The 22,029-nt window shown below is 39.3% G+C and overlaps 1 protein-coding gene across 2 annotated transcripts; it reads left to right on the top strand.

Annotated features, from left to right (window-relative positions):
* The first annotated feature begins 404 nt into the window (after positions 1–404).
* On the top strand, positions 405–15,355 carry cyldl (cylindromatosis (turban tumor syndrome), like). 2 transcript variants are annotated; one of them, XM_023290919.3, is made up of 15 exons: positions 405–646; positions 941–1,401; positions 4,121–4,396; positions 6,110–6,188; positions 6,274–6,452; positions 8,769–8,934; positions 9,689–9,830; positions 10,302–10,412; positions 10,989–11,080; positions 11,158–11,221; positions 11,319–11,451; positions 11,904–12,012; positions 12,098–12,216; positions 13,500–13,713; positions 13,790–15,355. In XM_023290919.3, the coding sequence occupies exons 2-15, from the start codon at positions 961–963 to the stop codon at positions 13,972–13,974; spliced, it is 2,310 nt and encodes a 769-aa protein (XP_023146687.2). In that variant the 5' UTR covers positions 405–646; positions 941–960; the 3' UTR covers positions 13,975–15,355. The 2 variants fall into 2 exon arrangements, with proteins under 2 accessions (XP_023146687.2, XP_023146686.2); XM_023290918.3 differs by having other exon boundaries at positions 406–680.
* Positions 15,356–22,029: the final 6,674 nt, after the last annotated feature.

Genomic DNA, 22,029 nt, shown 5'->3' with positions numbered 1-22,029 from the left:
ATTTAGAGTTAGCAATTTACCTCAGCATGTTTGTGGACTATGGCTGGAAGCCAGAGTGTCTGGAGAAAACCCATGCATGCACAGGGAGAACATGCAAACTCCATGCAGAAAGATCCCAGTCCCAGGCCGAACCAAGGATCTTCTAGCTGCAAGGTGACAGTACTAACCACTGGTCCACTGTGCAGCCCTCCGTCATCCCTGCATAAGCAAATTAAAAGTGACCACAATAGTTGACCAGTGTGAGTAATGGTCCCAGCCTGACCACACCTATAAAAGTTACTTGGCTTAGTCACGGCGGGCAAGAAGACTAAAACAGCAGAGTTTATATTTTCATGTTTAATTCTATGCGAGCCGCTGGTTGCCTGTCAGACCGCACTGAGGGACGCACAACACCACGGCTGTCAACCGAACAGCGTCACTTTGAAAACATTCCTGGGATTGTGCTTTATAACATATCTAACCTCTCTCCGGAAAGGACATTGTGACTAAAAAGAAGTAGTTTTGTGGTTTAAAATTTTTGTCACAACGTGTGTTTTCATGAGGAGAGTGTTATACCAGTGACACGGCTCTGAAATGTGAATTGAAACGAAAGGGGAAGTGAAACTTAAGGCGGCTGTCGTGAAGCGAAAAGAGTGAAGACACAACAGTAAGCAAACTCTGAAGTTGCTTAAGAAGTGAAGGTAAAGCTAACTAACACTAACTTTGCCCAACTAACACTAACTTTGCCCCAAGTGCTTGTTGGAGAAAGTAAGACAGACACTGTGAACTATTCTTGACTGAAGTTATTCAAGTACCGTTTAGCCTTAACAGTGTTAGCTGTGATTTTATTGTGACGACGTTAACTTGGTAGCTAGTTAGCGAGCTAGCTTAGAGTTACTTGCCACATTTATGCTAGGCTTGTTGTTGTTGTTTTAACACTCGTGTGTTTATTCCCGTACAGGACCACCTGGCGTCAGCAACATGACATCAACAGAATATCATTACTACATCATAACTAAGAAGCCTCAATTCCTAGAACACATCAAACCAGGACGAATATGCTACATCCGTGAATACTGTCTCAGCGCAGAACTCAAAACCTCTCCAACTCTCAAAACGTTGCCTGTCTTCCTAATGGGTTTACATTCACCGCTAGATTATAGAATAGAGGTCAGCTGTATGGAGAAGCTAAATGTACAGGAGGCTGAGCTGCTGCAGGCCCTGTCTGAAGACACCGAGAGGCTGAAATGGTTCAAACAGAGAGGTGCCCTTAAGACAGCACTGGGGCTCACTGTGGGCACTGAGGTCACTGTGGAGGAAGAGGGGAAGAAGCTGAGAGGCACCATCCGCTATATTGGACACATCACAGAGCCAGTCTGTTCCGGTGTCTTATCAGGAACATTGTTTGGAATTGAACTACAGGTATGACTTCAAAGTATTAGTCCAAACAAATCAGCCATCCATCCATTATCTATAAACCGCTTAATCCTCATTAGAGTCGTGGGGGGCTGGAGTCTATCCCAGCTGACTTGGGGTGAAGGCAGGGGACACCTGGACAGGTCGCCAGTCTATCACAGAGATACACATAGAGACAAACAATCACACTCACATTCACACCTACAGGCAATTTAGAATAATCAATTAACCTCAGCATATTTTTGGACTGTGGGGGGAAGCCGGAATAACCGGAGAAAACCCATGCATGCACAGAGAGAACATGCAAACTCCATGCAGAAAGATCCCGGGAAGGCTAGGATGCAAACCAGGGATCTGCTAGCTGCAAGGCTAAAGTGCTAACCACCAAGCCACTGTCCAGCCCCTAAACAAATCGTATAAAATAAACCAACAAATAAGCAAACAAAACATATTAATTCAATCCCAGCCTCCACACTGATGGATTTGTGGACTTTCAGTTTGTTGCTGCTCAGTGTGAGGACCACTCTGAAACTATCAAGTGCATAAGAACACTTGGTTTTCTTTTCTTTTTTTTTTTTTATTTAACCAGATAAAACCCATTGAGATCAGGATCTCTTTTACAAGGGCCAAGAGGTCAGCAGCACACGTCATAAAAAACATTACAAGAAGGTGACAGTATAAGTTCAAACATACAATTTCGAATGTGCAAAAATGGGTTAGGGTTACAATTTAAGATTTAAAAACACGAGCACTGTTTGGTGGTCTCATGCTGTCTATCCCTCATGATAGAATGGAAAGCTCCAAGTGGAATAAATTCAGACAGTTTCAGTTCAGTCTGTAAAGTATCCCATGCCGAGAGGGCAGCAAAGCTGAAAGGTCTTTTTCCAAGTATAGTTGCATAGTTGCAGTGAAACTGATGACTTGTGGTTGTCCTGGACCGTACAAAATGTTTACAAATCCAGCATGAGTGGTGCAGAAAAGACATCCATGAGAAAGTTAACCTGCCAGTGAGAGCAGGTTATTTGTTACATGTTTGTAGATTTGTTTGTATTTTCGGTCAAATGTCTGCAGAGCATTTACAGATGTTAATGGCCTCTTTGATTTTTGGTAGCTTGTCAAAATGCTTAAAGCCTGTAATGTCAGAAACAGTGAGTGTTCAGCTGAGCAGCTTGTCAAACTGAACCCGAATTTACCTTTTCAGCAGTGATGTGTTATTTTCAGGCAGGCTGTGCTTTCATAACTCTGTGTCCCATTGCTCATTTTGTGCCATTTTGAGCCTTCACAGTCTGTCAGGATTTAGTTTTGAAGTTGCATTGTGGTGACTGGGATTGGGCCTATTTCTAGTTTTCCCTGACTAGCATGTGCCCATCCAGACAGGTTTTGTTAAATTTGTGCAGATTTTAAAATTGTGCATCTCTGAGATTTCTGCCTTCACCGCGATAATGAATATAAATGGGTTTGTTGTTTTTACTAAATTAAAACAAACTTAAATTTGGTGATTTACCTCAAAAATATTTTTGGAAAAGCATCTATTTCATTATGTGGTGGCCATTTCCAGCTAGAATAGTCATTTAGAATCAGAATCAGAAAAGCCTTTATTGCCACGTGAATACACACAAGGGATTTGACTCTTACTGATTATGAAATTGCACAGCATCATTATTTACATTTTTATGATGGCTGCTGGAAATGTTCCTCTGTACCCCTATGTAGATATTCCATTAAAAATCAGCCGTTTCCAGCTAAAATAGTCATTTACCACATTAACAATGTCTAAACTGGATTTGTCATTTATTTAATGTTGTCTTCATTGAAAAAAATGCTTTTCTTTCAAAAATACGGACATTTCTAAGTGACCCCCAACTTTTGAACGATAGTGTGTATATAACTTAATAGTTTCTGATAACTTAATTCATTGCTGCAGCTCTTCTCCCAGTTGCCATATTTAAAGATTGTTTTTTTAATTACTCAAACCACTTTATCATGAATAGTTAAATAGTTAGAGATTAATGTAATAGTTGACAACTTCAACCAATTAATTGTTGCTGCTCTGCAGCATAAAATAATGACAGCTGTTGTCCTGTATTTTTTTTGCAACCATTCTACCCTGTCATAATTAAAACATTTGGGGGCTGTGTACAAACTGATTCATGGATCTGTTAACATTTTATTGCACTGGAATCAGAATCAGATCTAATAGAATGTGAGTGTTTCTGTGGCTTGCTGGACTGACTGTGTATTAGCAATTGTGCAAACAGTGTGTGTGGCTGTGGGAAGTTTCCATTGGAACTACTTGCGCTCATCAAGAGACATCTGTGATACTAGTCTCTATATAAAAATGTATATTGCCCCCATTACTCCAAAGTATGGGAGATTATTTCTTTGGTTTAAACTTAGTTCGGATGAATGCCACACCAAGAAAACACTGTATTTAAGACCTAATTTAAGGGGCAGAATTTTTGAGCATCACAGAGTTCTGTTTGCCTCTGTTGTATTAAGGTGGAAATGCATCCAGCGGTGGATATCTCAACTGTCAGTAAACTAAGCAAAAAAATATCTGCATGGCTAATGCTACCATGGATTAAATAGCTGAACTGGCCATTTATGAGTTTTTGTATTTTAATTCAAAATTCAGAGTATTCAGGTTCACTGATGGACTTTTTGAACTTATGGTGGATGCGTGTGAGATTAGTTCAAATGTGCTGTTGTGTTTCTTTTTTCCCAGGGAGCGGACAGAAAGAAGGGACACACTGACGGGACCTTTGGGCATAAAGAGTTTTTCTCATGTGACAGAAAGTGTGGCATTTTTGCCCCATTCTCCAGAGTCAGGCCTTTGGTCCACAGCTCATCGCCATCTCATCCTGAGCCGTCCCCACAGCCAGAACCAGATGAGCTAACTCCAGGAGACAGAGTCACATACTTCATCAATGACACATGTCGCCATGGAATGGTGGTGGATATTCAGGAAAAGGATGGACAACACATTGTTCAGATCTCCACGGTTAGTAATATTTCAGTTTTTTAATTTAAATTTTCTCACAAATGTAACAAAAAAATACAAATAAATAGATAAGTCTGTGTTACAAATGGTCTCCAGTACAGTTGAATATGGTGTACTTAGAGTTAGGTCTCAGTGGTCACACAGTTTTTTATAATTTTATCCCTGTACTCCATCATTGAAGACATGAAATGAAAACAATCGAGCTGCAACTGATGTGCAGACTCTACGCTTTAATTCAAGGGTATGAACAAAAATATATTTAACATTAGGAACCCGAACCGTCTTTATATTCAGTCCTCTTTTTGTAGGGGCTCAAATGTAATTGGACAAATTAACTTGATTGTAAATAATATCATTAATAACCATTTTTAGTACTTTTCCAAGAATCCTTTGCCGGGAATTCCTTCCTGATGTCTGAAAATCACCAAAGAACTGGTCCTACTCCTTTGTAGGGCTTTCTTAGACCGTTAGTCACGTTGATTTTTGTTCATGCATCTTTCTGTCCTTAGTTTTGTCCTCAGAAAGTGAAATACGTGCTCAGTCAAGTTTAGGTGGCTGATGCAACTGTTGTGGAGTTTTCCACTTTTTACCTTCAAAAACTCCTGGTTTTCTTTTGCAGTGTGATCTGGGTCATTGTTCATCTGTGTTGTGACACGCCATCCAATCAGCTTTTCTTTATTTGACTGAATTTGAGCAGAAAGTAACTTTTTATTTCACTTTGTCTGCTTCGGTCCTCTGTGACATCATCAGTAAAGTGACACAGCCATGCAATGCCCATGCCATCACACGGCCTTCGTGTGTTTTACAGATGATGTGTGCCTTACATCATGAGTTGTTCCAAGTCTTTACCATACATTTTGTTCCATTCATGCAGGTGCAGGTTAAACTTAGTTTCATCTGTCCACAGTAGAACTTGACAAGATTTTTCAGATGGTCTTTGGCAAAGACTAGTCTGGCCTTTCTATTCTTGATGCTTGCATTATGTAAGCTTTTCACCTGCTGGTGAACCTTCTGTACATGCTTTCATTATTTTTTCTTTTTCTAGTAAACTCAGATAATCATATGCCTACATCCTGAATAGTGTTCTTCACTTGGCTGGATGTAGTTTTTTTCTTCACACTGGATAGGATCCTCCAGTCATCAACAAGGATGTCGTCCGTGGACATCAAGTCTTTTAATCTTGCTGAGCTCTGTTCTGTTTCTCTCAGTCTTCCTGATGTATTTGTTTATTTTTTTGCAGCCTAAGGATGGCCTGTTGACTTGCACTTTGAGTTTCTTTTTTTTGCACTGAAGAGTTTCTGTAACCCAATGTTGTGGGTGTATAACAACAGTTTGGAATCAGCTTCAGACCTTTTGCCTTTTACCATCAAACAGCTTTTGCATCAGTATCAAATCACTTTTGCGCCACTGAAAAAGCTACATCCTAAATAACTTCAATTTGTAAAACCATCCTCCAATATGGATTTGAGTACCCTTTAAATAAAGCTGACAGTCTGCACTTTAATTCCATTTTCATTATATGCCTATAACTTGAATAGCATTTTTTAACTCATACCTACCCCTACTGACAGTTTCTTTTGAGTTGTAAGACACCATGTTGTTGCCATGTTTGATACAAGCAAACCTTCATATTCAAATGCAAATATGCAACTAACTTTAGCATATCATTGCCAGTGCACACGACATTTTCAGTTTTTTCCTTGGCAATTTCAGGACAGAGATGAAACTGGGAAGACAGGGGGCGAAGTTAAAGTTCCACTACATATGGTGGCTAAGGGAGAGGTGCCTGCAGGTTTGAGCAACTCTTTACAAGATGGTATGTAAAAATGTTTGTCACATTTGTGATAAATGTGACCCACATATGTTCTTCATTGCAGAACCAGAGAGCATGGACATTGATGTGCCCCCGGTGCAGGGAGACACCGATGATCAGTGCGTGAGTCTGAGTGTGAACTCTGTGGTCGAGGTGACGCTGGGTGCAGGCAATTTACATGGAATCATCCGCTGGATGGGCTTTCTCCCTAACCGAAAGGAAACCATGGTTGGATTAGAGCTGGTAATTTTTGTACTGATACAGTATAGAGCAATATCGCTTAAGTGCAACATGATTCAAAATTGAATCGCCTCTGAATAATTCTGTTATTTCTTAGCTGAACAGTAGACTACTACCTCTTACAGACAGTCAGAACAAATACAGTCATGGAAAAAAATTATTAGACCACCCTTGCTTTCTTCAATTTCTTGTTCATTTTAATGCCTAGTACCACTAAAGGTATATTACCTGAAGAATACAATGAACACGACAAAAAATGCAGCTGATTACATAATACTTTATGTCCTGTTTGACATGCTTAACCTTAATTGTATTCCCAGGGTATATAAGAGGCCATTTCATGTCATACTCTTTCCTGGGGATCACAAGGATTGGACTGTTGATAATTGGGCTAAGGTTGTATTCAGTGATGAATCCAATTTTCAATTGATGCCCACTCAGCCAACTTACTGGTTAGGCGGAAACCTGGAAAAGCTACAAACCAGACTGTCTTCCCCTACAGTAAAACATGGGGGTGGATCAGTGACCATCTGGGGTTGTTTCACTGTGGGTGGAACAGGGCAAATGCAGTTGTGTGAAGGGCGAATGATCCAGGTCATGTACAGGGCTACTCTTGAAAACAGTCTTCTTCCATCAGCTGGAAAACTCTTTCCTGCCACCACTGACTGGATTTTCCAACAAGACAATGCCCCTTGCCACACAGCAAGGTCAGTTAAAGCCTGGATGGAGAACCAGAACATTAGAACCATGCCTTGGCCTGCTCAATCACCAGATCTAAATCCAATTGAAAACCTGTGGAAAATCATGAAATGCAAAGTAGAGAACCACAAGCCCAAAAACAAAGCAAATTTGTTTGAATTTGTACAACAGGAATGGGCTGCTGTGACAGCAGAACAATGTCAGAAGCTGGTGGAGAGCATGCCAAGATGCATGGCTGCAGTCATCAAAAACAATGGTTATGGAATCAAGTAGTAACTCCTCTGTATATCATGTGACTAAAACAGACAGAAAAGAAAACATGGAATGCCTAAAAGCACTGTTTTTGGCAGTACAATGCCATAGCTATTGATGGAAGAACTGAAGTGATTTTGGTTATTATCAAGAAAACCACAGAAAATGTCTAGATATCATCTCTTAAATTAAACTCTTTTGAGATATTTGTCCCTTTAGTGGTACCAGGCATTAAAATGAACAAGAAATTGATGAAAACAAAGATGGTCTAATTATTTTTTACATGTTTTAAAGAAACTATTTAAAATACAAGACCCCGAAGTACAGACTTAATGCAACAAAGGTGAATACATTTGTGACCACTGACACAAGTTAGAAAACTTTTGATTACTGAAACCAAACAGTACAACTGTGATTCCCAGTTAGTGTAACTGCATGAACATGATTAGAAAGTAACCTGTAAGCCTTCTCAAACAAGGAAAATGATACAGAAGTACCAGTGACTAACTAAATAATCAGGAGGCATAGAATGAGCCATAGTACCACTACTCAGAGCTGCAGTTGCTGCTAAAATAACATCACAGACGGTGTACAGTTCGCACAGGAAAAAGAAAAAAGTATTTTGTATTTTTTTTCCCAAGATTAAAATGAAAAGAAGTCTGATAAACATTGGGAGCACATTCTGGTCTGAGGAGACAGAGATAACTTTGGGGTTCAACATGTCAGACATGATCATGGGCAGAAATACCACAGTGAATGCGTCATCCTGACAGTAAAACAGAGGTGCAGGTGGAACGATATGGGGCTGCATGAGTGCCAGATGTGTTGAGATGTGACAGTTATAGATGAACCATAAATGCCTCTGGATATATATCATATCATATATAAAATACTGGCTGACTAGATGACTCCCAGTCTGCAGAACCTGTAGGACTGTATTTTTCATATATTACATCTAAACTTTTAGCATTTTTATTTTGATATCAGAGTAAATAACCTCTTCTTCGCTCAGAAGGGACACGATTATTATAAGGTGATACAGTTTAGAATTATTTGACATTTAAGTGATGTACTGTTGTATACCAATATAATGCGATTTATGACGCACACTTCATTAATACTCAACACAAACTAATGTATATAGTTTTAGGATATAGTTTGAGCCTATGTGAAAATGTTTGTTGTTTATCTGTAGGATTGAGAGGTAGCATGGGATGCTGGAGCTCATTCTGAAGCTTTAGGAATATCTATTGTGTTTAGATGAGTCAACAATACCGACATCTAAAATTGATCTTCTGACGTGATACTGTTATGGGGTTCTGTGATTAATTAATCATCAGTCTAATCAGTCTGTATTTCCACCTACAGGAGGAAGACAAAGGAGTGAGTGACGGCACTTTCAAAAATGAGCGTTATTTCGAATGTCCTCCCAAAAGAGCTCTGTTTGTAAAGCTGAGCTCCTGCCGTCCTGACTCACGCTTTCAGAGCTTTTCAGCCAATCACACTGAGACGATGCCAATGCTGGAAGACAAAGGTTTGTACAGGATTGACCAACTAACTTCTGAGTGGTCTTGAGAGACCCCTTGTTCCGAATGGATTATTTTCCTGAAACGTAGTGCATTTGTGTCAGGAAGGTAATTTTGGTCAGGGAGACTATTAGTGCCCCCTTTTTGGAAGCAGCAGTTCTTCTATCAGCATGTCCTCCTGCTCACTCATTTAAAAATGTACACTACTGTTCAAAAGTTTTGGGGGCACTTTGTCCTTATTTTTGAAAGAAAAGCAGTTTTTTTTCAATGAAGATAACATTAAATGGATCATAAATCCAGTCTAGACATTGTAAATGTGGTAAATGACTTTTCTAGCTGGAAACAGCTGATTTTTAATGGAATATCTACATTCAGGTACAGAGGAACATTTCCAGCAACCATCACTCCTGTGTTCTAATGCTACATTGTGTTAGCTAATGGTGTTGAAAGGCTCATTGATGATTAGAAAACCCTTGTGCAGTTATGTTAGCACATGAATAAAAGTGTGAGTTTTCATGGAAAACATGAAATTGTCTGGGTGAGCCCAAACTTTTGAACAGTAGTGGAAATGGATTTTTTTTCTCTCGGTTATCATTTTATAAAATTAGAAGGGAGACCGTGAATATTCAATAAACCTACTGTTTTCAAAAGTATTGATAGCTGTGTACATCATGTACATAAAATACTGCTGCCTATTGTTTGATGTGTTACAGTTTTCTGTGTGTCCACACATTATATTTCTCTGTTTGTGTTTTGCTTTAGAGGAAGAGACAGAGCACAGCACAGGGACACTGGACCCTGTCCTTCCTCTCAGCACGGAGCAGATTCACCAGTTTCTGATTGGAAGAATGAAGGGGATTCAAGGACACTGTAACTCCTGCTATATGGACGCTGCTCTCTTCAGGTCAGGATCATGAATATATGATGATAAATAATATCCCTTCTTCTCATTTCTCAGTTGGTGCATCCCTCCTCTTGTCTTAGTCCCTCCCACCCAGAATGTGAGTAGAGGAGGCAGAGAAGAGATGTGAGAAGAGAGGACTCATTTAACAAAATGAGACATCTTTACTTCAGATCTGTTGTTCTTAGGCAATGCTAATTGTAGACTCCACAGAGAGAGACGCCAGCCAACCGCAGAATCACACCCATGACCTTCTAGCTGCAATAATGCAAACTACCACCATGTATTGCAATTGGATGATAGTTATTACATGAACACATTTGTCAGTCCTGCTCCCAGAATGGTGTATATATATATATTCCAGCTGTGTGTTCAAAACACACACTCATGTAGAAAATCACATTTAAAGCTTCCATTATGTTGGAGGGCATACTGCACTTTTTCATGCTTTCATGTTTCTTCAATTGCTTTCAGTTTGTTTTCCTGCTCCTCTGTGTTGGACTCCATGCTGTTCAAATCAACAGCACCTCAGGATGCCCCAATCCAGAAAACTCTGCTTCATGACATTGTCAACCCCCTCCGCAGGTGTGTGCTTTTATATATTTATGTCATGCAAAACATGACCAGTTATTTCTATTGAAAATACCATGTGCTGGGGCTGAGCAATATATCTCGAAAGTTTATCATGACGAAATATTTCATTTCAGCTGATATTTATAATTATTGATCATTTATAATAACCTGTTTTAATACAGACCAGCAGAAAAAAAGTTTTCATTGAATCAAACCACATAAGCCTAATAATTTTAATTTAAAGACAGCAGTGAAGGCACACATAAATGAAAAAAATAAATTGAGATAAACCAAATATCTTACTTTAATACACATTATTAAAGAAAGCAAGTAAAACATTGAGGTGCAGGGAAGGTTACCAAGGTGACCTGCATGGAGGCCAAGAAGAGAACAATAGAAGGCGAAGGTCTCCCTTATCCAGAGTTATGATGACCCAGGAAAGAATCACACTTGGGATTTGTTCATGAACTGAACTTTTACAGTGGTTTGTATTTGATGCATTTAAGTGAAAATTTTATTGAACATTTTTCTAATCACAGGTACACATGGCTGTTATTTTATGTGTTTTGTTGTCTTTGTTGTTTGCAGTAAGGGCTTTGTGGAGGGGCGGCACATCATGAAGCTGAGGCAGCTGCTGCAGAAACATGGCTACAGTCACTCCTTCACCACAGATGAGAAGGGTCAGTCTGGAAGCTTAAAACAGATTTCTTGGTTTTTCAGTTCAAAGTAAACATTCGTTGTGAAATTTGTGTTTCAGATCCAGAGGAGTTCCTCATCGTCATCATGCACCACATTCTTTCCCTGGACCCTCTGTTAAAACTGTACAGTTTACTGTTATGTATTCTTCCCCAATATATAGCTTGAATCATTTGACACTACTCCATGAAAGCCTTAGTCTTGTTTTGTTCTCTCATTTAGTTCAGCTGGTGGTAAAGTGCAGGAGAGTTACTGCTATCAGATCTTCCTGGATCAGAACCATAGTCTGGTTCTGCCCACTGTCCAGCAGCTACTGGAACATTCCTTCCACAGTGCGGGACTCAAGCTGGCAGAGGTGAGATCACTTGATTTTCATAAACTGCAGTGCTAAATGCGCACTTTTACTTTTGTTATTTTATGTAATAATTTGCAGTGATGTGATGCTTCTCAATCACTTGAGGCACTAATCAAAAAATAGTAACAAACCCTCTGATTCAAAATGCTCTACAGCAGGAGAGGTTTAAGCTTACTAGTTGGTTTTAAAAAAATACATTTTGATTAGTTAGAATGATATTAAACTATCTTTGATACTTCGATACTTTACAGAAAAACATTTTTCTTAGTGATCAACCCACCAAAGAATCACATACTTTTCCTTAACAGTTTTTGATCTAGTTCTTGTCTCTTCTTTGGCTGATTAATCAGTAGATGGCGCTGTCCGACAGTTTTCTCAGCAGAACTCTTGGGATCCGTTCATTTTAGTGTGTTCTGTGTGCTGTGTGGGATCTTATTGTCTTATACTTGCAGGTGCCATCCTGTCTCATCCTCCAGATGCCTCGCTTTGGGAAGAAATTTAAGATGTTTGACAAAATTATTCCCTCTCTGGAGCTCGACATCACTGACCTGCTCTCTGAAGGTACTGTTAAGCACACACATCCACATTCAGCACACATGTACATCCATGTTTTAACTCAGTGAATATAATATGGTATGTGTTTCAGGTCCTCAGCAGTGCATGCTATGTGGAAAAGTGGCTGAGCAAGAATGCGCTGACTGTTTTAAAGATCCTGTTTTCAGCACAACAGGATTCAAGCTCTTTTGCATGTTGTGCTCATCTAAGGTTTGTAGCATTATCTGGACACTCGTGTTATTTTCTCCGTGATTAGTAGCTTCTGGAGCATAGAAAGAACAGTTAGACATCACATTTCCGTGCAATATATCCCATCTCACCACCACTTCACCACCTTTGGCTGCTATTAATAGAGTTGAGCTACAGGGACGGAAGAAACTTGTAAAAAATTTAATCTGATTCAAGAATGAGCTATGCCGCAAATCAATCAGTGGTCTTTTAATGTTGAAATGTGGACAGAGGTTAAGGTTCTCGACATTTATAATGTATGAATGTGAGTATGGATACTCAATAATATTTTAAGGCTGGATTTGTTTGATCAAAATCGCCAGTGCTTCAAAGAACATTCTGCCCTGCCTGTGGAAACAGATATGAAATTAGTCAAATGTTTTTTCATGTTTTCATTTAGAAAACTGTGTATTTGGTGAGAAATGTAGCAGAGTAATAATAAGCCCTTCACTTTGTGTGTGTTCTAGTACAGTTAAACACTAAATCTCTTTGTGCACTTCTTGTTTAGTTGAGTTTTTTCTTGTTTGGTGCATGATATCAAATGCACACCATATGTTTAAACCTCTGAACCTCAAGCACTTTCTGGACATTTTTTTCTCTTACTACGTTTTTTCTCACTGCGGTGTTGTGAAAAAAAAAGTCTTTTGTGACGTAGAACACAGTTATAATACCATAATTTATAAAAATACAAAAACAACAGTTTGATTATTAAAAAATACTTCTTATACATACATTTTTTAAAATGAAAATAACATGTACAATATTTTTCCAGGTGCCCACAAGTGTTACCAATACTAAAAAGTGGGGACATGAAGTAGCTAATACTTTAGACTCGTTAATTTACCCCACCATGGCCATCAGCTCTAGAAAGATATTTCACCAAGCTGAATGTCACTTCCTCACCAAATTTGGGTAGGTTTGGGTATTTAGACAGGTAGTGACTGTAAGTAGTTCTGAACCAGTTTCTCAAAATTTTGACATTTTCAGTAATTACTTAATTAGTTTGTTGATCTGAAATACCCAACATCAAGTTCCACCTTCTCAAATGTAAAGACTTACTGCTTTTCTCTATTCCATATCATTGTAAACTGAATGTTTTGGACTGTTTTGTGAATCAAATAGGAAGAAATCTCTTTGGGCTCAAGGGACTTGTGATTATTATTTTGTTGACTCTGTACTAATTTGCTAAGTGTGAAAAATAATGATGATTAGATGGATAGAAGTTGTCAGTAGTTGCAGCCCTAACAGTGTGTTCTTCTTTGAAGGTGCACTCTCATCCTCAGCGTAGATCCCATCAGCCAACTCGCCTGGACATCCCCAAAGGTTACCTGAGTCACGGTATTCCTCATGCTCTGACCAGGGACAAACTAGAGCTGTTTGCTGTGCTCTGCATCGAGACGAGCCACTATGTGTCCTTTGTCAAACATGGACCAAACAGCAGAGACTGGATCTTCTTTGACAGCATGGCAGACAGACAAGGTGAGTTTTATGCATATTCTCAATACACTCATTGTTTATGCAAGCACTCGTTAAAACAGTGGTGTATTGTGTTCAGGAGAGAGAGATGGCTTCAACATCCCGGAGGTGCAAGCCTGCCCAGAGGTCGGTACATACCTGGAAATGACTCCTGCTGAGCTGGCCAGTCAGGTGCCTCGAGACATGAAAGGTGTGGCTAAGCGCCTTTTCTGCGATGCCTACATGTACCTGTACCAGAGCACCAGCATGTGCCTCTATCGCTAATTGTCTCATTACTTCTCTAAACTGGAGAATTCTTTTATTGTCCATAAGAAAAAAAAGAAAAATGTTTTTGCTTTCTTGCAGTTGATTCAGTTTTCTTTTGCTGGACTGGTTTATTTAAGTGATTGTGTAGTAACAGACAAACAACAGACAAAACTTGTTTATACAGACAAGTGACAAATTAAAGGAAAAGTCCTGAACCCCTGACAGTTACAATGAGGGGATCTGGTGTCTTTATTAGACTGGATTATCTTTATCCTATGATGAAGCATTTCTGTCCTGACGGGAGTAGTCTCTTCCAGGAGGAAATGCATCCATCTGTTGAGCATTAGGGCTCACTGAATAGTTTGATGAAATGATGTGAATCTTGACAGTCACCAAATCTCAACTAAGCCGAACATGCATGGCAGATTTTGGACCAGTGTGTTTGACAGTGCTCCCCACCGCCATGACCAAATAGCTGATTATCTATTAGAAGAATGGTGTTCATCCCTCTCAAAGAGTTCCAAGACTTGGAGAATCAACACCAAGATGAACTGATGCTGTTCTGGCAGCAGAATGGTGGCCCAGTCGCTTATGAAGACAATTTATGTTCCTTTTCCCTTTCATTTTTCATGTGTCTGAATATATAGTTTTCTGCTCTGGTGTTGGGAAAACATTATTACGCTTGAATAATTTATAACAATGTTGTTTAACCTCTGTAATATTAGAAGAAGGAAAGGACAAATGATGTGAATCACATGATGGTCTGACAAACTGACATTGCTTTCTTAGTAATTTTGCACTATGACAGTCACCAACATGCAGCCTGTGATGGGCTGCTGCATTGTAATTTGGAGATGTTGTTTTGGGTTTCCTCTTTTTGATTGCAAATTACCTTTTGCTAAATTTATAAGAGTAAATGAGTTTGCAGTAAGCTGCATAACAAATATTCAGTGTGGCTTGTAATAAATGGCACTGCACAATACTATTGTAAATATACTATATTTAATTTACTCAAAAAGCTCACCATTGGAGCTGAATGTTTTTGGCGAGGTTTAGAATGGTGGCTGGACCAGTTACTAGATATATTTTAGTACACTTTCAAAATTTTGCTGTTTTTCAAATTCTATTATTTGAATTTCACCTCAGGAAATAATATTTTGCTCTTTTGTATGGAAATCCTTTTTTTTTTTTTTGCATCTATCGGCATCCTAAGTGGTATGACGCTTTGGATAAGAGTAGATATAATATTATACAGTATATCGCAAGATTGGTAAAACTGCACTCTTGGAGTCCTGGCTGAGCTTGTGGCCTTTTCCATTTTTACTGTATGTTTGTTGCGACTGGTTCTGTTACACAGTGCAATACTTATAATAAATAAAAACATAGTTAAACATCTCAACATCTGTCTGAAGTGAAAGAGCAGGAGATACGTGGACACAGGTACGTTTTGCTGACACATCTGCATATTCTACCTGTGCCTGTGTGGGTTTTCACTGGTGGTCATTGGTGATTCTAAATTGTCTCCAGGTGTGAATGTGAGTGTGTTTGGTTGTCTGTCTCTATGTGCCGCCCTGTGATAGACTGGTGACCTGTCCAGGTGAACCTGCCTTCACCCTAAATCGGCTGGGATAGACTCCAGTTCCCCGTGGCCCTACAGAAGATCAGGCAGTGTGTAGAAAATGGATGGATCAATCCTAGTGACCCTCTCCATGCCATCTTTTTTTCTATATGCTTCATTCAGCAAAGTCACAGACTTATAGAAATAAAGCCATGAAAAGGGCTATCTGACAGGCGGTTTGTATTTTAAAGGAGGCATTTATATTTTTGTGTCATGATTGTAGAAGTGGAAGAAGCCATTTATTTACATAGAAAATAGAATACAACACAATACAAATATACATGGAACATGAAATGGGCACTAAAATAGAACCTCAAGGTACACCCAGTTTTACCAGAAAAAGACCTGCCGCATAAGTAGGAGGTAAAGCACTTTGGCCTGAATCTCCGGTCAGCTGTATTAGTAGCTGCACTGAAGTCTCACAGAATTAAACTGTACAATTACCAGAGTCTGAAGACCGCAGTAAGTCACGAGAAACTTTGAGTAGTGAGGATTCTGTGCTGTAGTAAGCCCCAGAGCCTGACTGGAAATTTTAAAAAGCTGTGCATAAACAACTTCCCCTAAAACTCAGGACAGTAATGTGAGTCTATATATGGAACAGAGCCTGGATATGGAACAGAAATTATTTAGATCTGATTTGTTGAGGTTTGACTTTTTGACAAGAGGCTGGACTCATGCATGTTTGAGCCAGGAGTGGGCAGTTCCATTTGCAAGGCTACGGTTTATAAGAGAAACTTTAGGTCCTACGGTGTCCTACAGACATCCACAAACATGTAAATTATTGTATTAGTCTGTAGATTCTCATTCATCCAGGTCTGTGTCTTCCTTCCATCTACACTTCATTGTAAACACCTGCCACAGTCTAAAATGTGCATCATTGTGGGTCTGAACACACTTGTAGTGCCTACAGTTCTCTAGGTGGGAATATTGTATAGATAAATCTCACAATGTGGTCGAGAGGTTGTTTGTATGATTCCTCTCGTGATAAATAATCAAATTTGTCTTTTTTTGCTGGACTTTCATTATTTCTGAGTTCTCATCTGCTTTAAAGACACATTTCATTGCTGCCCTAGGTGCTGGTAGAGTTTCCTTTGGTGTATCAGAGAACAAGCAGGAAATGAACTGTTAACACACCTCAAAGGGTCTGAAATGTCTGTTATGCTTACAGTACAACAAAATGCTGCTTTGAAGTGTGCTTAGGTGTCGCGCCAACCTCAACTCGATCAGTCCAGCATCACATGTACTACAGCTTCACGTGATCTGAATACACTTTAAAGAGCGAGAGTCTCCTCAGCTCTCACTCCTTCTGCCTCATCTTTCTTTCAAACGATGCCTCTCTGGATATTTGTCTTCCTTCCGGATGCTTTTGATCCTGCTGTCCACCGTGTTTCCACTTTGTCTCGCTGTGATCAGCTCTCTGAATGACCTCTACGCTAGTTAGGAGTGCTGTGCTGTGTTTTGCTTTGCTCTGTGATGAGTTGGGTTGTTTTATATACTCAAGGGCATGGATGGCTGCAGCAGAGGGAGCAGCCTTGAGTCTTAATGCACGGCCCTGCAAATCAACAAAGCAGCCTCCCTTTAGTCCAGCATGCTCAGCATATTCAAGCATATTCATCTTTATGCAAAAAAAATACACATACTGCATCTGTGAGGTTTGTGTTTGTCGGAGCAGTAGAACTGAACTACTCCTGAGCTTGTTGAAAGATCAGTCTGCCTAACTGTCTTTCCTGTCAAACTCAACATGATATCTCTAGTCTGGTTGCAATGGAGAAAAAATGGTCTGCAGAGACAACTTTCTAATCAGTCCAGCTGTAATGCTTGTCCTCTTTTAAACTGCCTAGTGAAGGCTTAATAAAAATTTGACTAATTCCCTATGTTGCCTTCTAATCCTTACATTCGAGGAACTCGTTTTCACTGTTGATCATTTTATTATTGCAAAGTAATATGTCTTTCTGATCTGATGTGTCCATTTCTGACTTGAGAAATCAGCTACAAACTATCCAGACAACAAATGCACATACTGTATAGTGATTCATTACTTCATAAACGTATACATACAAAAATTCAGTTGTTCTGATATGATCACTACGAGAATCTCTTCATCCAGTGATATAACACTGCACTGTGCAGCACATCGTATTTGCTCCTTATCTGCTTCAGATCTGAACGCATTCATCCTCACTTTGTTGAGTCAGGGAGCCTCCAACAGGAAGGACATCAAATACTATTGGTCTTAACTGTGACATCTTTTTCCTGAGCCTGCTGACAACAGAAACATTTGTGCTGTTCACTTCAAGCTTGTGGACTCTACATGTTCTATTAGCTGATCTCAAAGTTTTGCAGTCGGGGTTGTAGTTTTTATTTGGGTTATGGTAAATTTATTAATTTCTGACCTGAATTTGGACCGTTTTTAGATTTCTGAATGGACCTTCTTTTTATTCTTCTTCTGCCACATGCTTTTACTAGGCCATTTGTATTAAAGGTCACACATGTATTAAACCTTTTATGGACATCTCTGTTCTGTTGGGAATCCACTTTTAATCGAGTCAGATTCATAAAAAGTTCCTCTTTTCCCATGAGAAGAAAGGCTTTTATTGCCCCCTCTCCACACCAAGAGAGTTATGACTTTCATATCCATATGCTCTTTCAATTACTTGTCAGCATTAGCACTCATAAATATGTCATTAAAGCACACATGCTGGCCTAAAACAGTTGTCTTTATGGGGGCTTTTGTGCCTTACATCTCTAGAGTCTGCCATGATCTTTAGATATTATTTGAAATTTGTATGTCAGCACCTGGGGGAACCTGCTCTACATCCATCATGATGAGCATAAAAAAACTCCATTGGCTGGCCAATATTACATCTGCATAATTTAGCACTGCAAAGGTTAACTCCGCCTCATTTGCAGATTCGGTATTTGTCTCACAGTGGTTTTATGTCCATGTTCTTTATTATACTTCAGCCAACACCCACGACAGCTGAGACATGTGACAGGAACAAAGCTGACATAAATGTGGAAGTATGTAATGTGAAAGATTAAATATGTGGTACAGGGAGTTGGCGTCTTGAAGCCTGATAATGTCAAACAATAATAAAGGATGTCTGTCAGTTGTTGTGCTGCTGCCCAGGGGGACTGAAGCTGATTTATCCATCACAATAAACAGAGAGACGAGTTTACCCATAATGGGACCATAAGATGGGGCTTTTAGTGAGAAACCACTGATCGATCCCCCACAGGCTGCAGGCCTTCCATGCAACTGGTGGCTTTCTGTTATCTAGTACTTTACATGTCATGTGGATGCTGTAGTCACTGATTTGTAGCCTTAATTTGGCACTTTGAGGGACAGGCACCAGCCTAAAGATGCATTCATGTTCCCAAAGCAGAACCAGTAATGCCACAAACGTCTCTTTGAGTGCAGTCTAAAATAAAAACAACCTTCATGATTGGCATGTGACATCTGCCTGAAACCAGCTTCTCAGATAGAATGAATTCATAGGAGACAAACTGAGAATGTAAAATAACCTGATAGTGTTACTACTGCTGTACTAGGATGTCTTTGGTTAATTTTTTAGTCTTGCTAGCAGCATGGCTCTGTGAAGGGCAATGTTGGCTGTTCCATCCTAACGGGTGCTGCCAACTATTACTGTTCTTTTCCAAGCAGAATCTGTGCAGTAATGTGCATTTGTGCATGTAAATGGTTGCTACAAAATGTCCGTGTCATTCATATTGGAGCGAGTTCAACCAGAGCTACTACTACTCTGACTAAAGACTCAGCAGACTCCTGCTATCTTACATTTGTCTATATATTCCTTCCATTGTGTACTTTGATAATATATACTACTGGTCAAAAGTTTTAGAATACCCCAACTTTTCCAGTTTTTTATTGAAATTCAAGCAGTTCAAATCCAATGAATAGCTTAAAATGGTACAAACAAAAGTGGTGAACTGCCAGAGGTTAAAAAAAAAGTTAAAGTTACCCAGAACTGAAAAATAATATACATTTCAGAATTATAGAAAAAGACCTGTTTCAGGAAACAAGAAATGGGTTGAGAACTTAAAGCTGTTCAGCAGCACTGGAGGTTGATCAAGCCTTGAAAGTTGGTGCAACGAAATCTTACAGGTGTCCCAACTTTTCTTGATTACTTACAACCCCCTCTGTCAGCATAAAAGTAGTGTTGCAACACACCGTGGCCAATACCCTCCAAAGAATTATTTGAACAGTATTGTACTGCAGAAAGTAGTGTGTTGCTATAAAAAATGGTGAGGAAAAACTTCACCATCAAAAGTCAGTCAGAAACGGGAGGAAACTCTGACAGGAAGAGGTCTGGAAGACCCAAAACCACAACAGAATCAGAAGACAAGTTTCTGAGAGTCAACAGCTTGGTGATAGAAGCTCACAGGACAACAGCTTCAAGCACAGCTTAATAGTGGTCATAGTAAGAAGTCTCAGTTTCAACTGTGAAGAGAAGACTTGGAGTTGCAGGTTTGACAGGTGGAGTTGCAGCAAGAAAGCCATTGGTAAGACATCAGAATAAGAAAAAGAGGCTTGCTTGGGCCATGAAACACCACCAATGGACTACTGAAGACTGGAAGAAGGTATTATGGACTGATGAATCAAAATCTGAAGTCTTAGGTTCATCACACAGGACTTATGTATGCCATCAAGTTGGAGAAAGGATGGGTGTGATGAGTGCGTTCAGCTGTTATATCTGCCAAAGGTGGTACTTTGATGAGTCAGAAGTTTAGAATACATTTTGGTTTCTAAGTTGATTTCTTTTAACTTCATGTGTTTATTTGTTCTATGTTTTCATTTCAGATTACAACAAGATATTAACATGCATAATTTTCAATTAAAAAAGGAAAAACTGGGGTGTTCAAAAACTTTTGAATGGTAGCGTGTGTTTTCTTTTGTGAACAATGCAATTTCCAATCCCTGCCTTATTATGTCTAGACAAAGAGGTCTTCTGGTTTTGGGTTCATCTAGTGTTTCTCAAGTTCCTCTTCAGTGACCCTGATCCACTTACAATGTATGCCATGATGACACATATTATATAACCACAAACAGTCAATTACAAACTGATCACAAAAATGAGCATTTGAAAAACATCAGCATATTAAGAAATAGGTGATATGACAGAGAGAGATGCAGACAGCAGGTAAGTATCTTGTGCAGTTGTCTCACAGTTTGGTAGTTATGGGAGAAGATGTTTGACTAATGTTTGAATAAGTTTCCACCAAACTATACTGAAATCTGTTGTGGTTGTGAAATATCAAAGTCAACATCAGCCCAATTCCAGACCTCTAAATCAGTGTTAGACATCACTCAAGCTGAAAAGTGTACACAGCACTGTTGTGATGTTGTGAGCATTCATGTATATCAGCAAGTGGCATGCATTTGCAAGTGGTGCTGCGTCTTAAACAACAAAACAGCTTAATGAGTGACAGCCATCCTAATGGAGAGAATGTGTGTTTATGTACTCCAGAGATAATGATGATGAATGCAAGGCTTTGAGTGTTCAATTAAGAGACATTATCAGAAAGGGAGGAAATGTGCATGGTTCGACTTGTTCATCTGATTAAACGAGACCTCTGAAACTCTATAGCAACCATGATCATACAGAAAGCGGAATTCTTTAGAGAAACAGCATGTAAACAGAGGAGATGAATGCAGCCTCTCGAAAAGGCACAGGAGTCAGGCCTTGGATGAGGATGTAATTAGGAGTCGGCTATCTTTTTTTCCAAGCTGATATCCTCATTAAATCCTGCTCACAAGTCAGAACAAAGACGAACAGTAGGCTTGCTGTACCATAACAGGAGTGATAAAGACCCAGCAAGGCAGCAAGGGTTGGGGTTATGATAAGCATTGAACCTGGTAAACAATCAGTGTTCATTTCTATCTGTCTATCTATCTGTCTGTCTGTCTGTCTGTCTGTCTGTCTGTCTGTCTGTCTATCTATCTAGCTATCTATCTAGCTATCTATCTAGCTATCTATCTAGATAACTAAATTATACAAATATGTTGCATATGTATTAACATTAACTGATTATTTGGTGTTTACATGATAAGTTATTAGGTAATAAAAGTAGAAGCATTTTTTTCGCTCACAAGAGGACATCGGTGGTTGCAAACTAGCATAAGCTGTGGCTGACAGAGTTCATCTTATCATCATATCAACTTTGGACTAAATTCATAAAAACACTTTAAAGCCATAACCGTGCATTAAAACCCAGAAAATTTTCTTGGAGAAAAGGGGAACTTAAAGACCACATGCATCATGATGAGCGTTATGTATGAAGGCTATTCGTGAACATTTTTCTTTTGCATATGTTTACCTACTCTTCAGTTTTCAGTGTTCATCCTGCCTGCTGACCTCTGCCTAATGAGAAAAGAGAAGGCAGACTTTTCATTCTGAAGGGTTTCTGTCAGTCAGCAGGGACGATGTTGTTGTTGG

This window comes from Amphiprion ocellaris, chromosome 2 (genome assembly GCF_022539595.1).
Source record: "Amphiprion ocellaris isolate individual 3 ecotype Okinawa chromosome 2, ASM2253959v1, whole genome shotgun sequence".
Taxonomy (NCBI): domain Eukaryota; kingdom Metazoa; phylum Chordata; class Actinopteri; family Pomacentridae; genus Amphiprion; species Amphiprion ocellaris.
The sequence above is the reverse complement of the archived record's forward strand: the minus strand, read 5'-3'. Positions and strand labels throughout refer to the sequence as shown.

Bases quoted from the DNA above. Each gene is read 5' to 3' on its own strand.
- cyldl (XM_023290919.3), top strand. From the start codon at position 961: ATGACATCAACAGAATATCATTACTACATCATAACTAAGAAGCCTCAA. The intron at 9,831-10,301 runs GTCAGGATCATG...AATTGCTTTCAG, and splicing joins ATGGACGCTGCTCTCTTCAG to TTTGTTTTCCTGCTCCTCTG. The intron at 12,217-13,499 runs GTTTGTAGCATT...TCTTCTTTGAAG, and splicing joins GCATGTTGTGCTCATCTAAG to GTGCACTCTCATCCTCAGCG.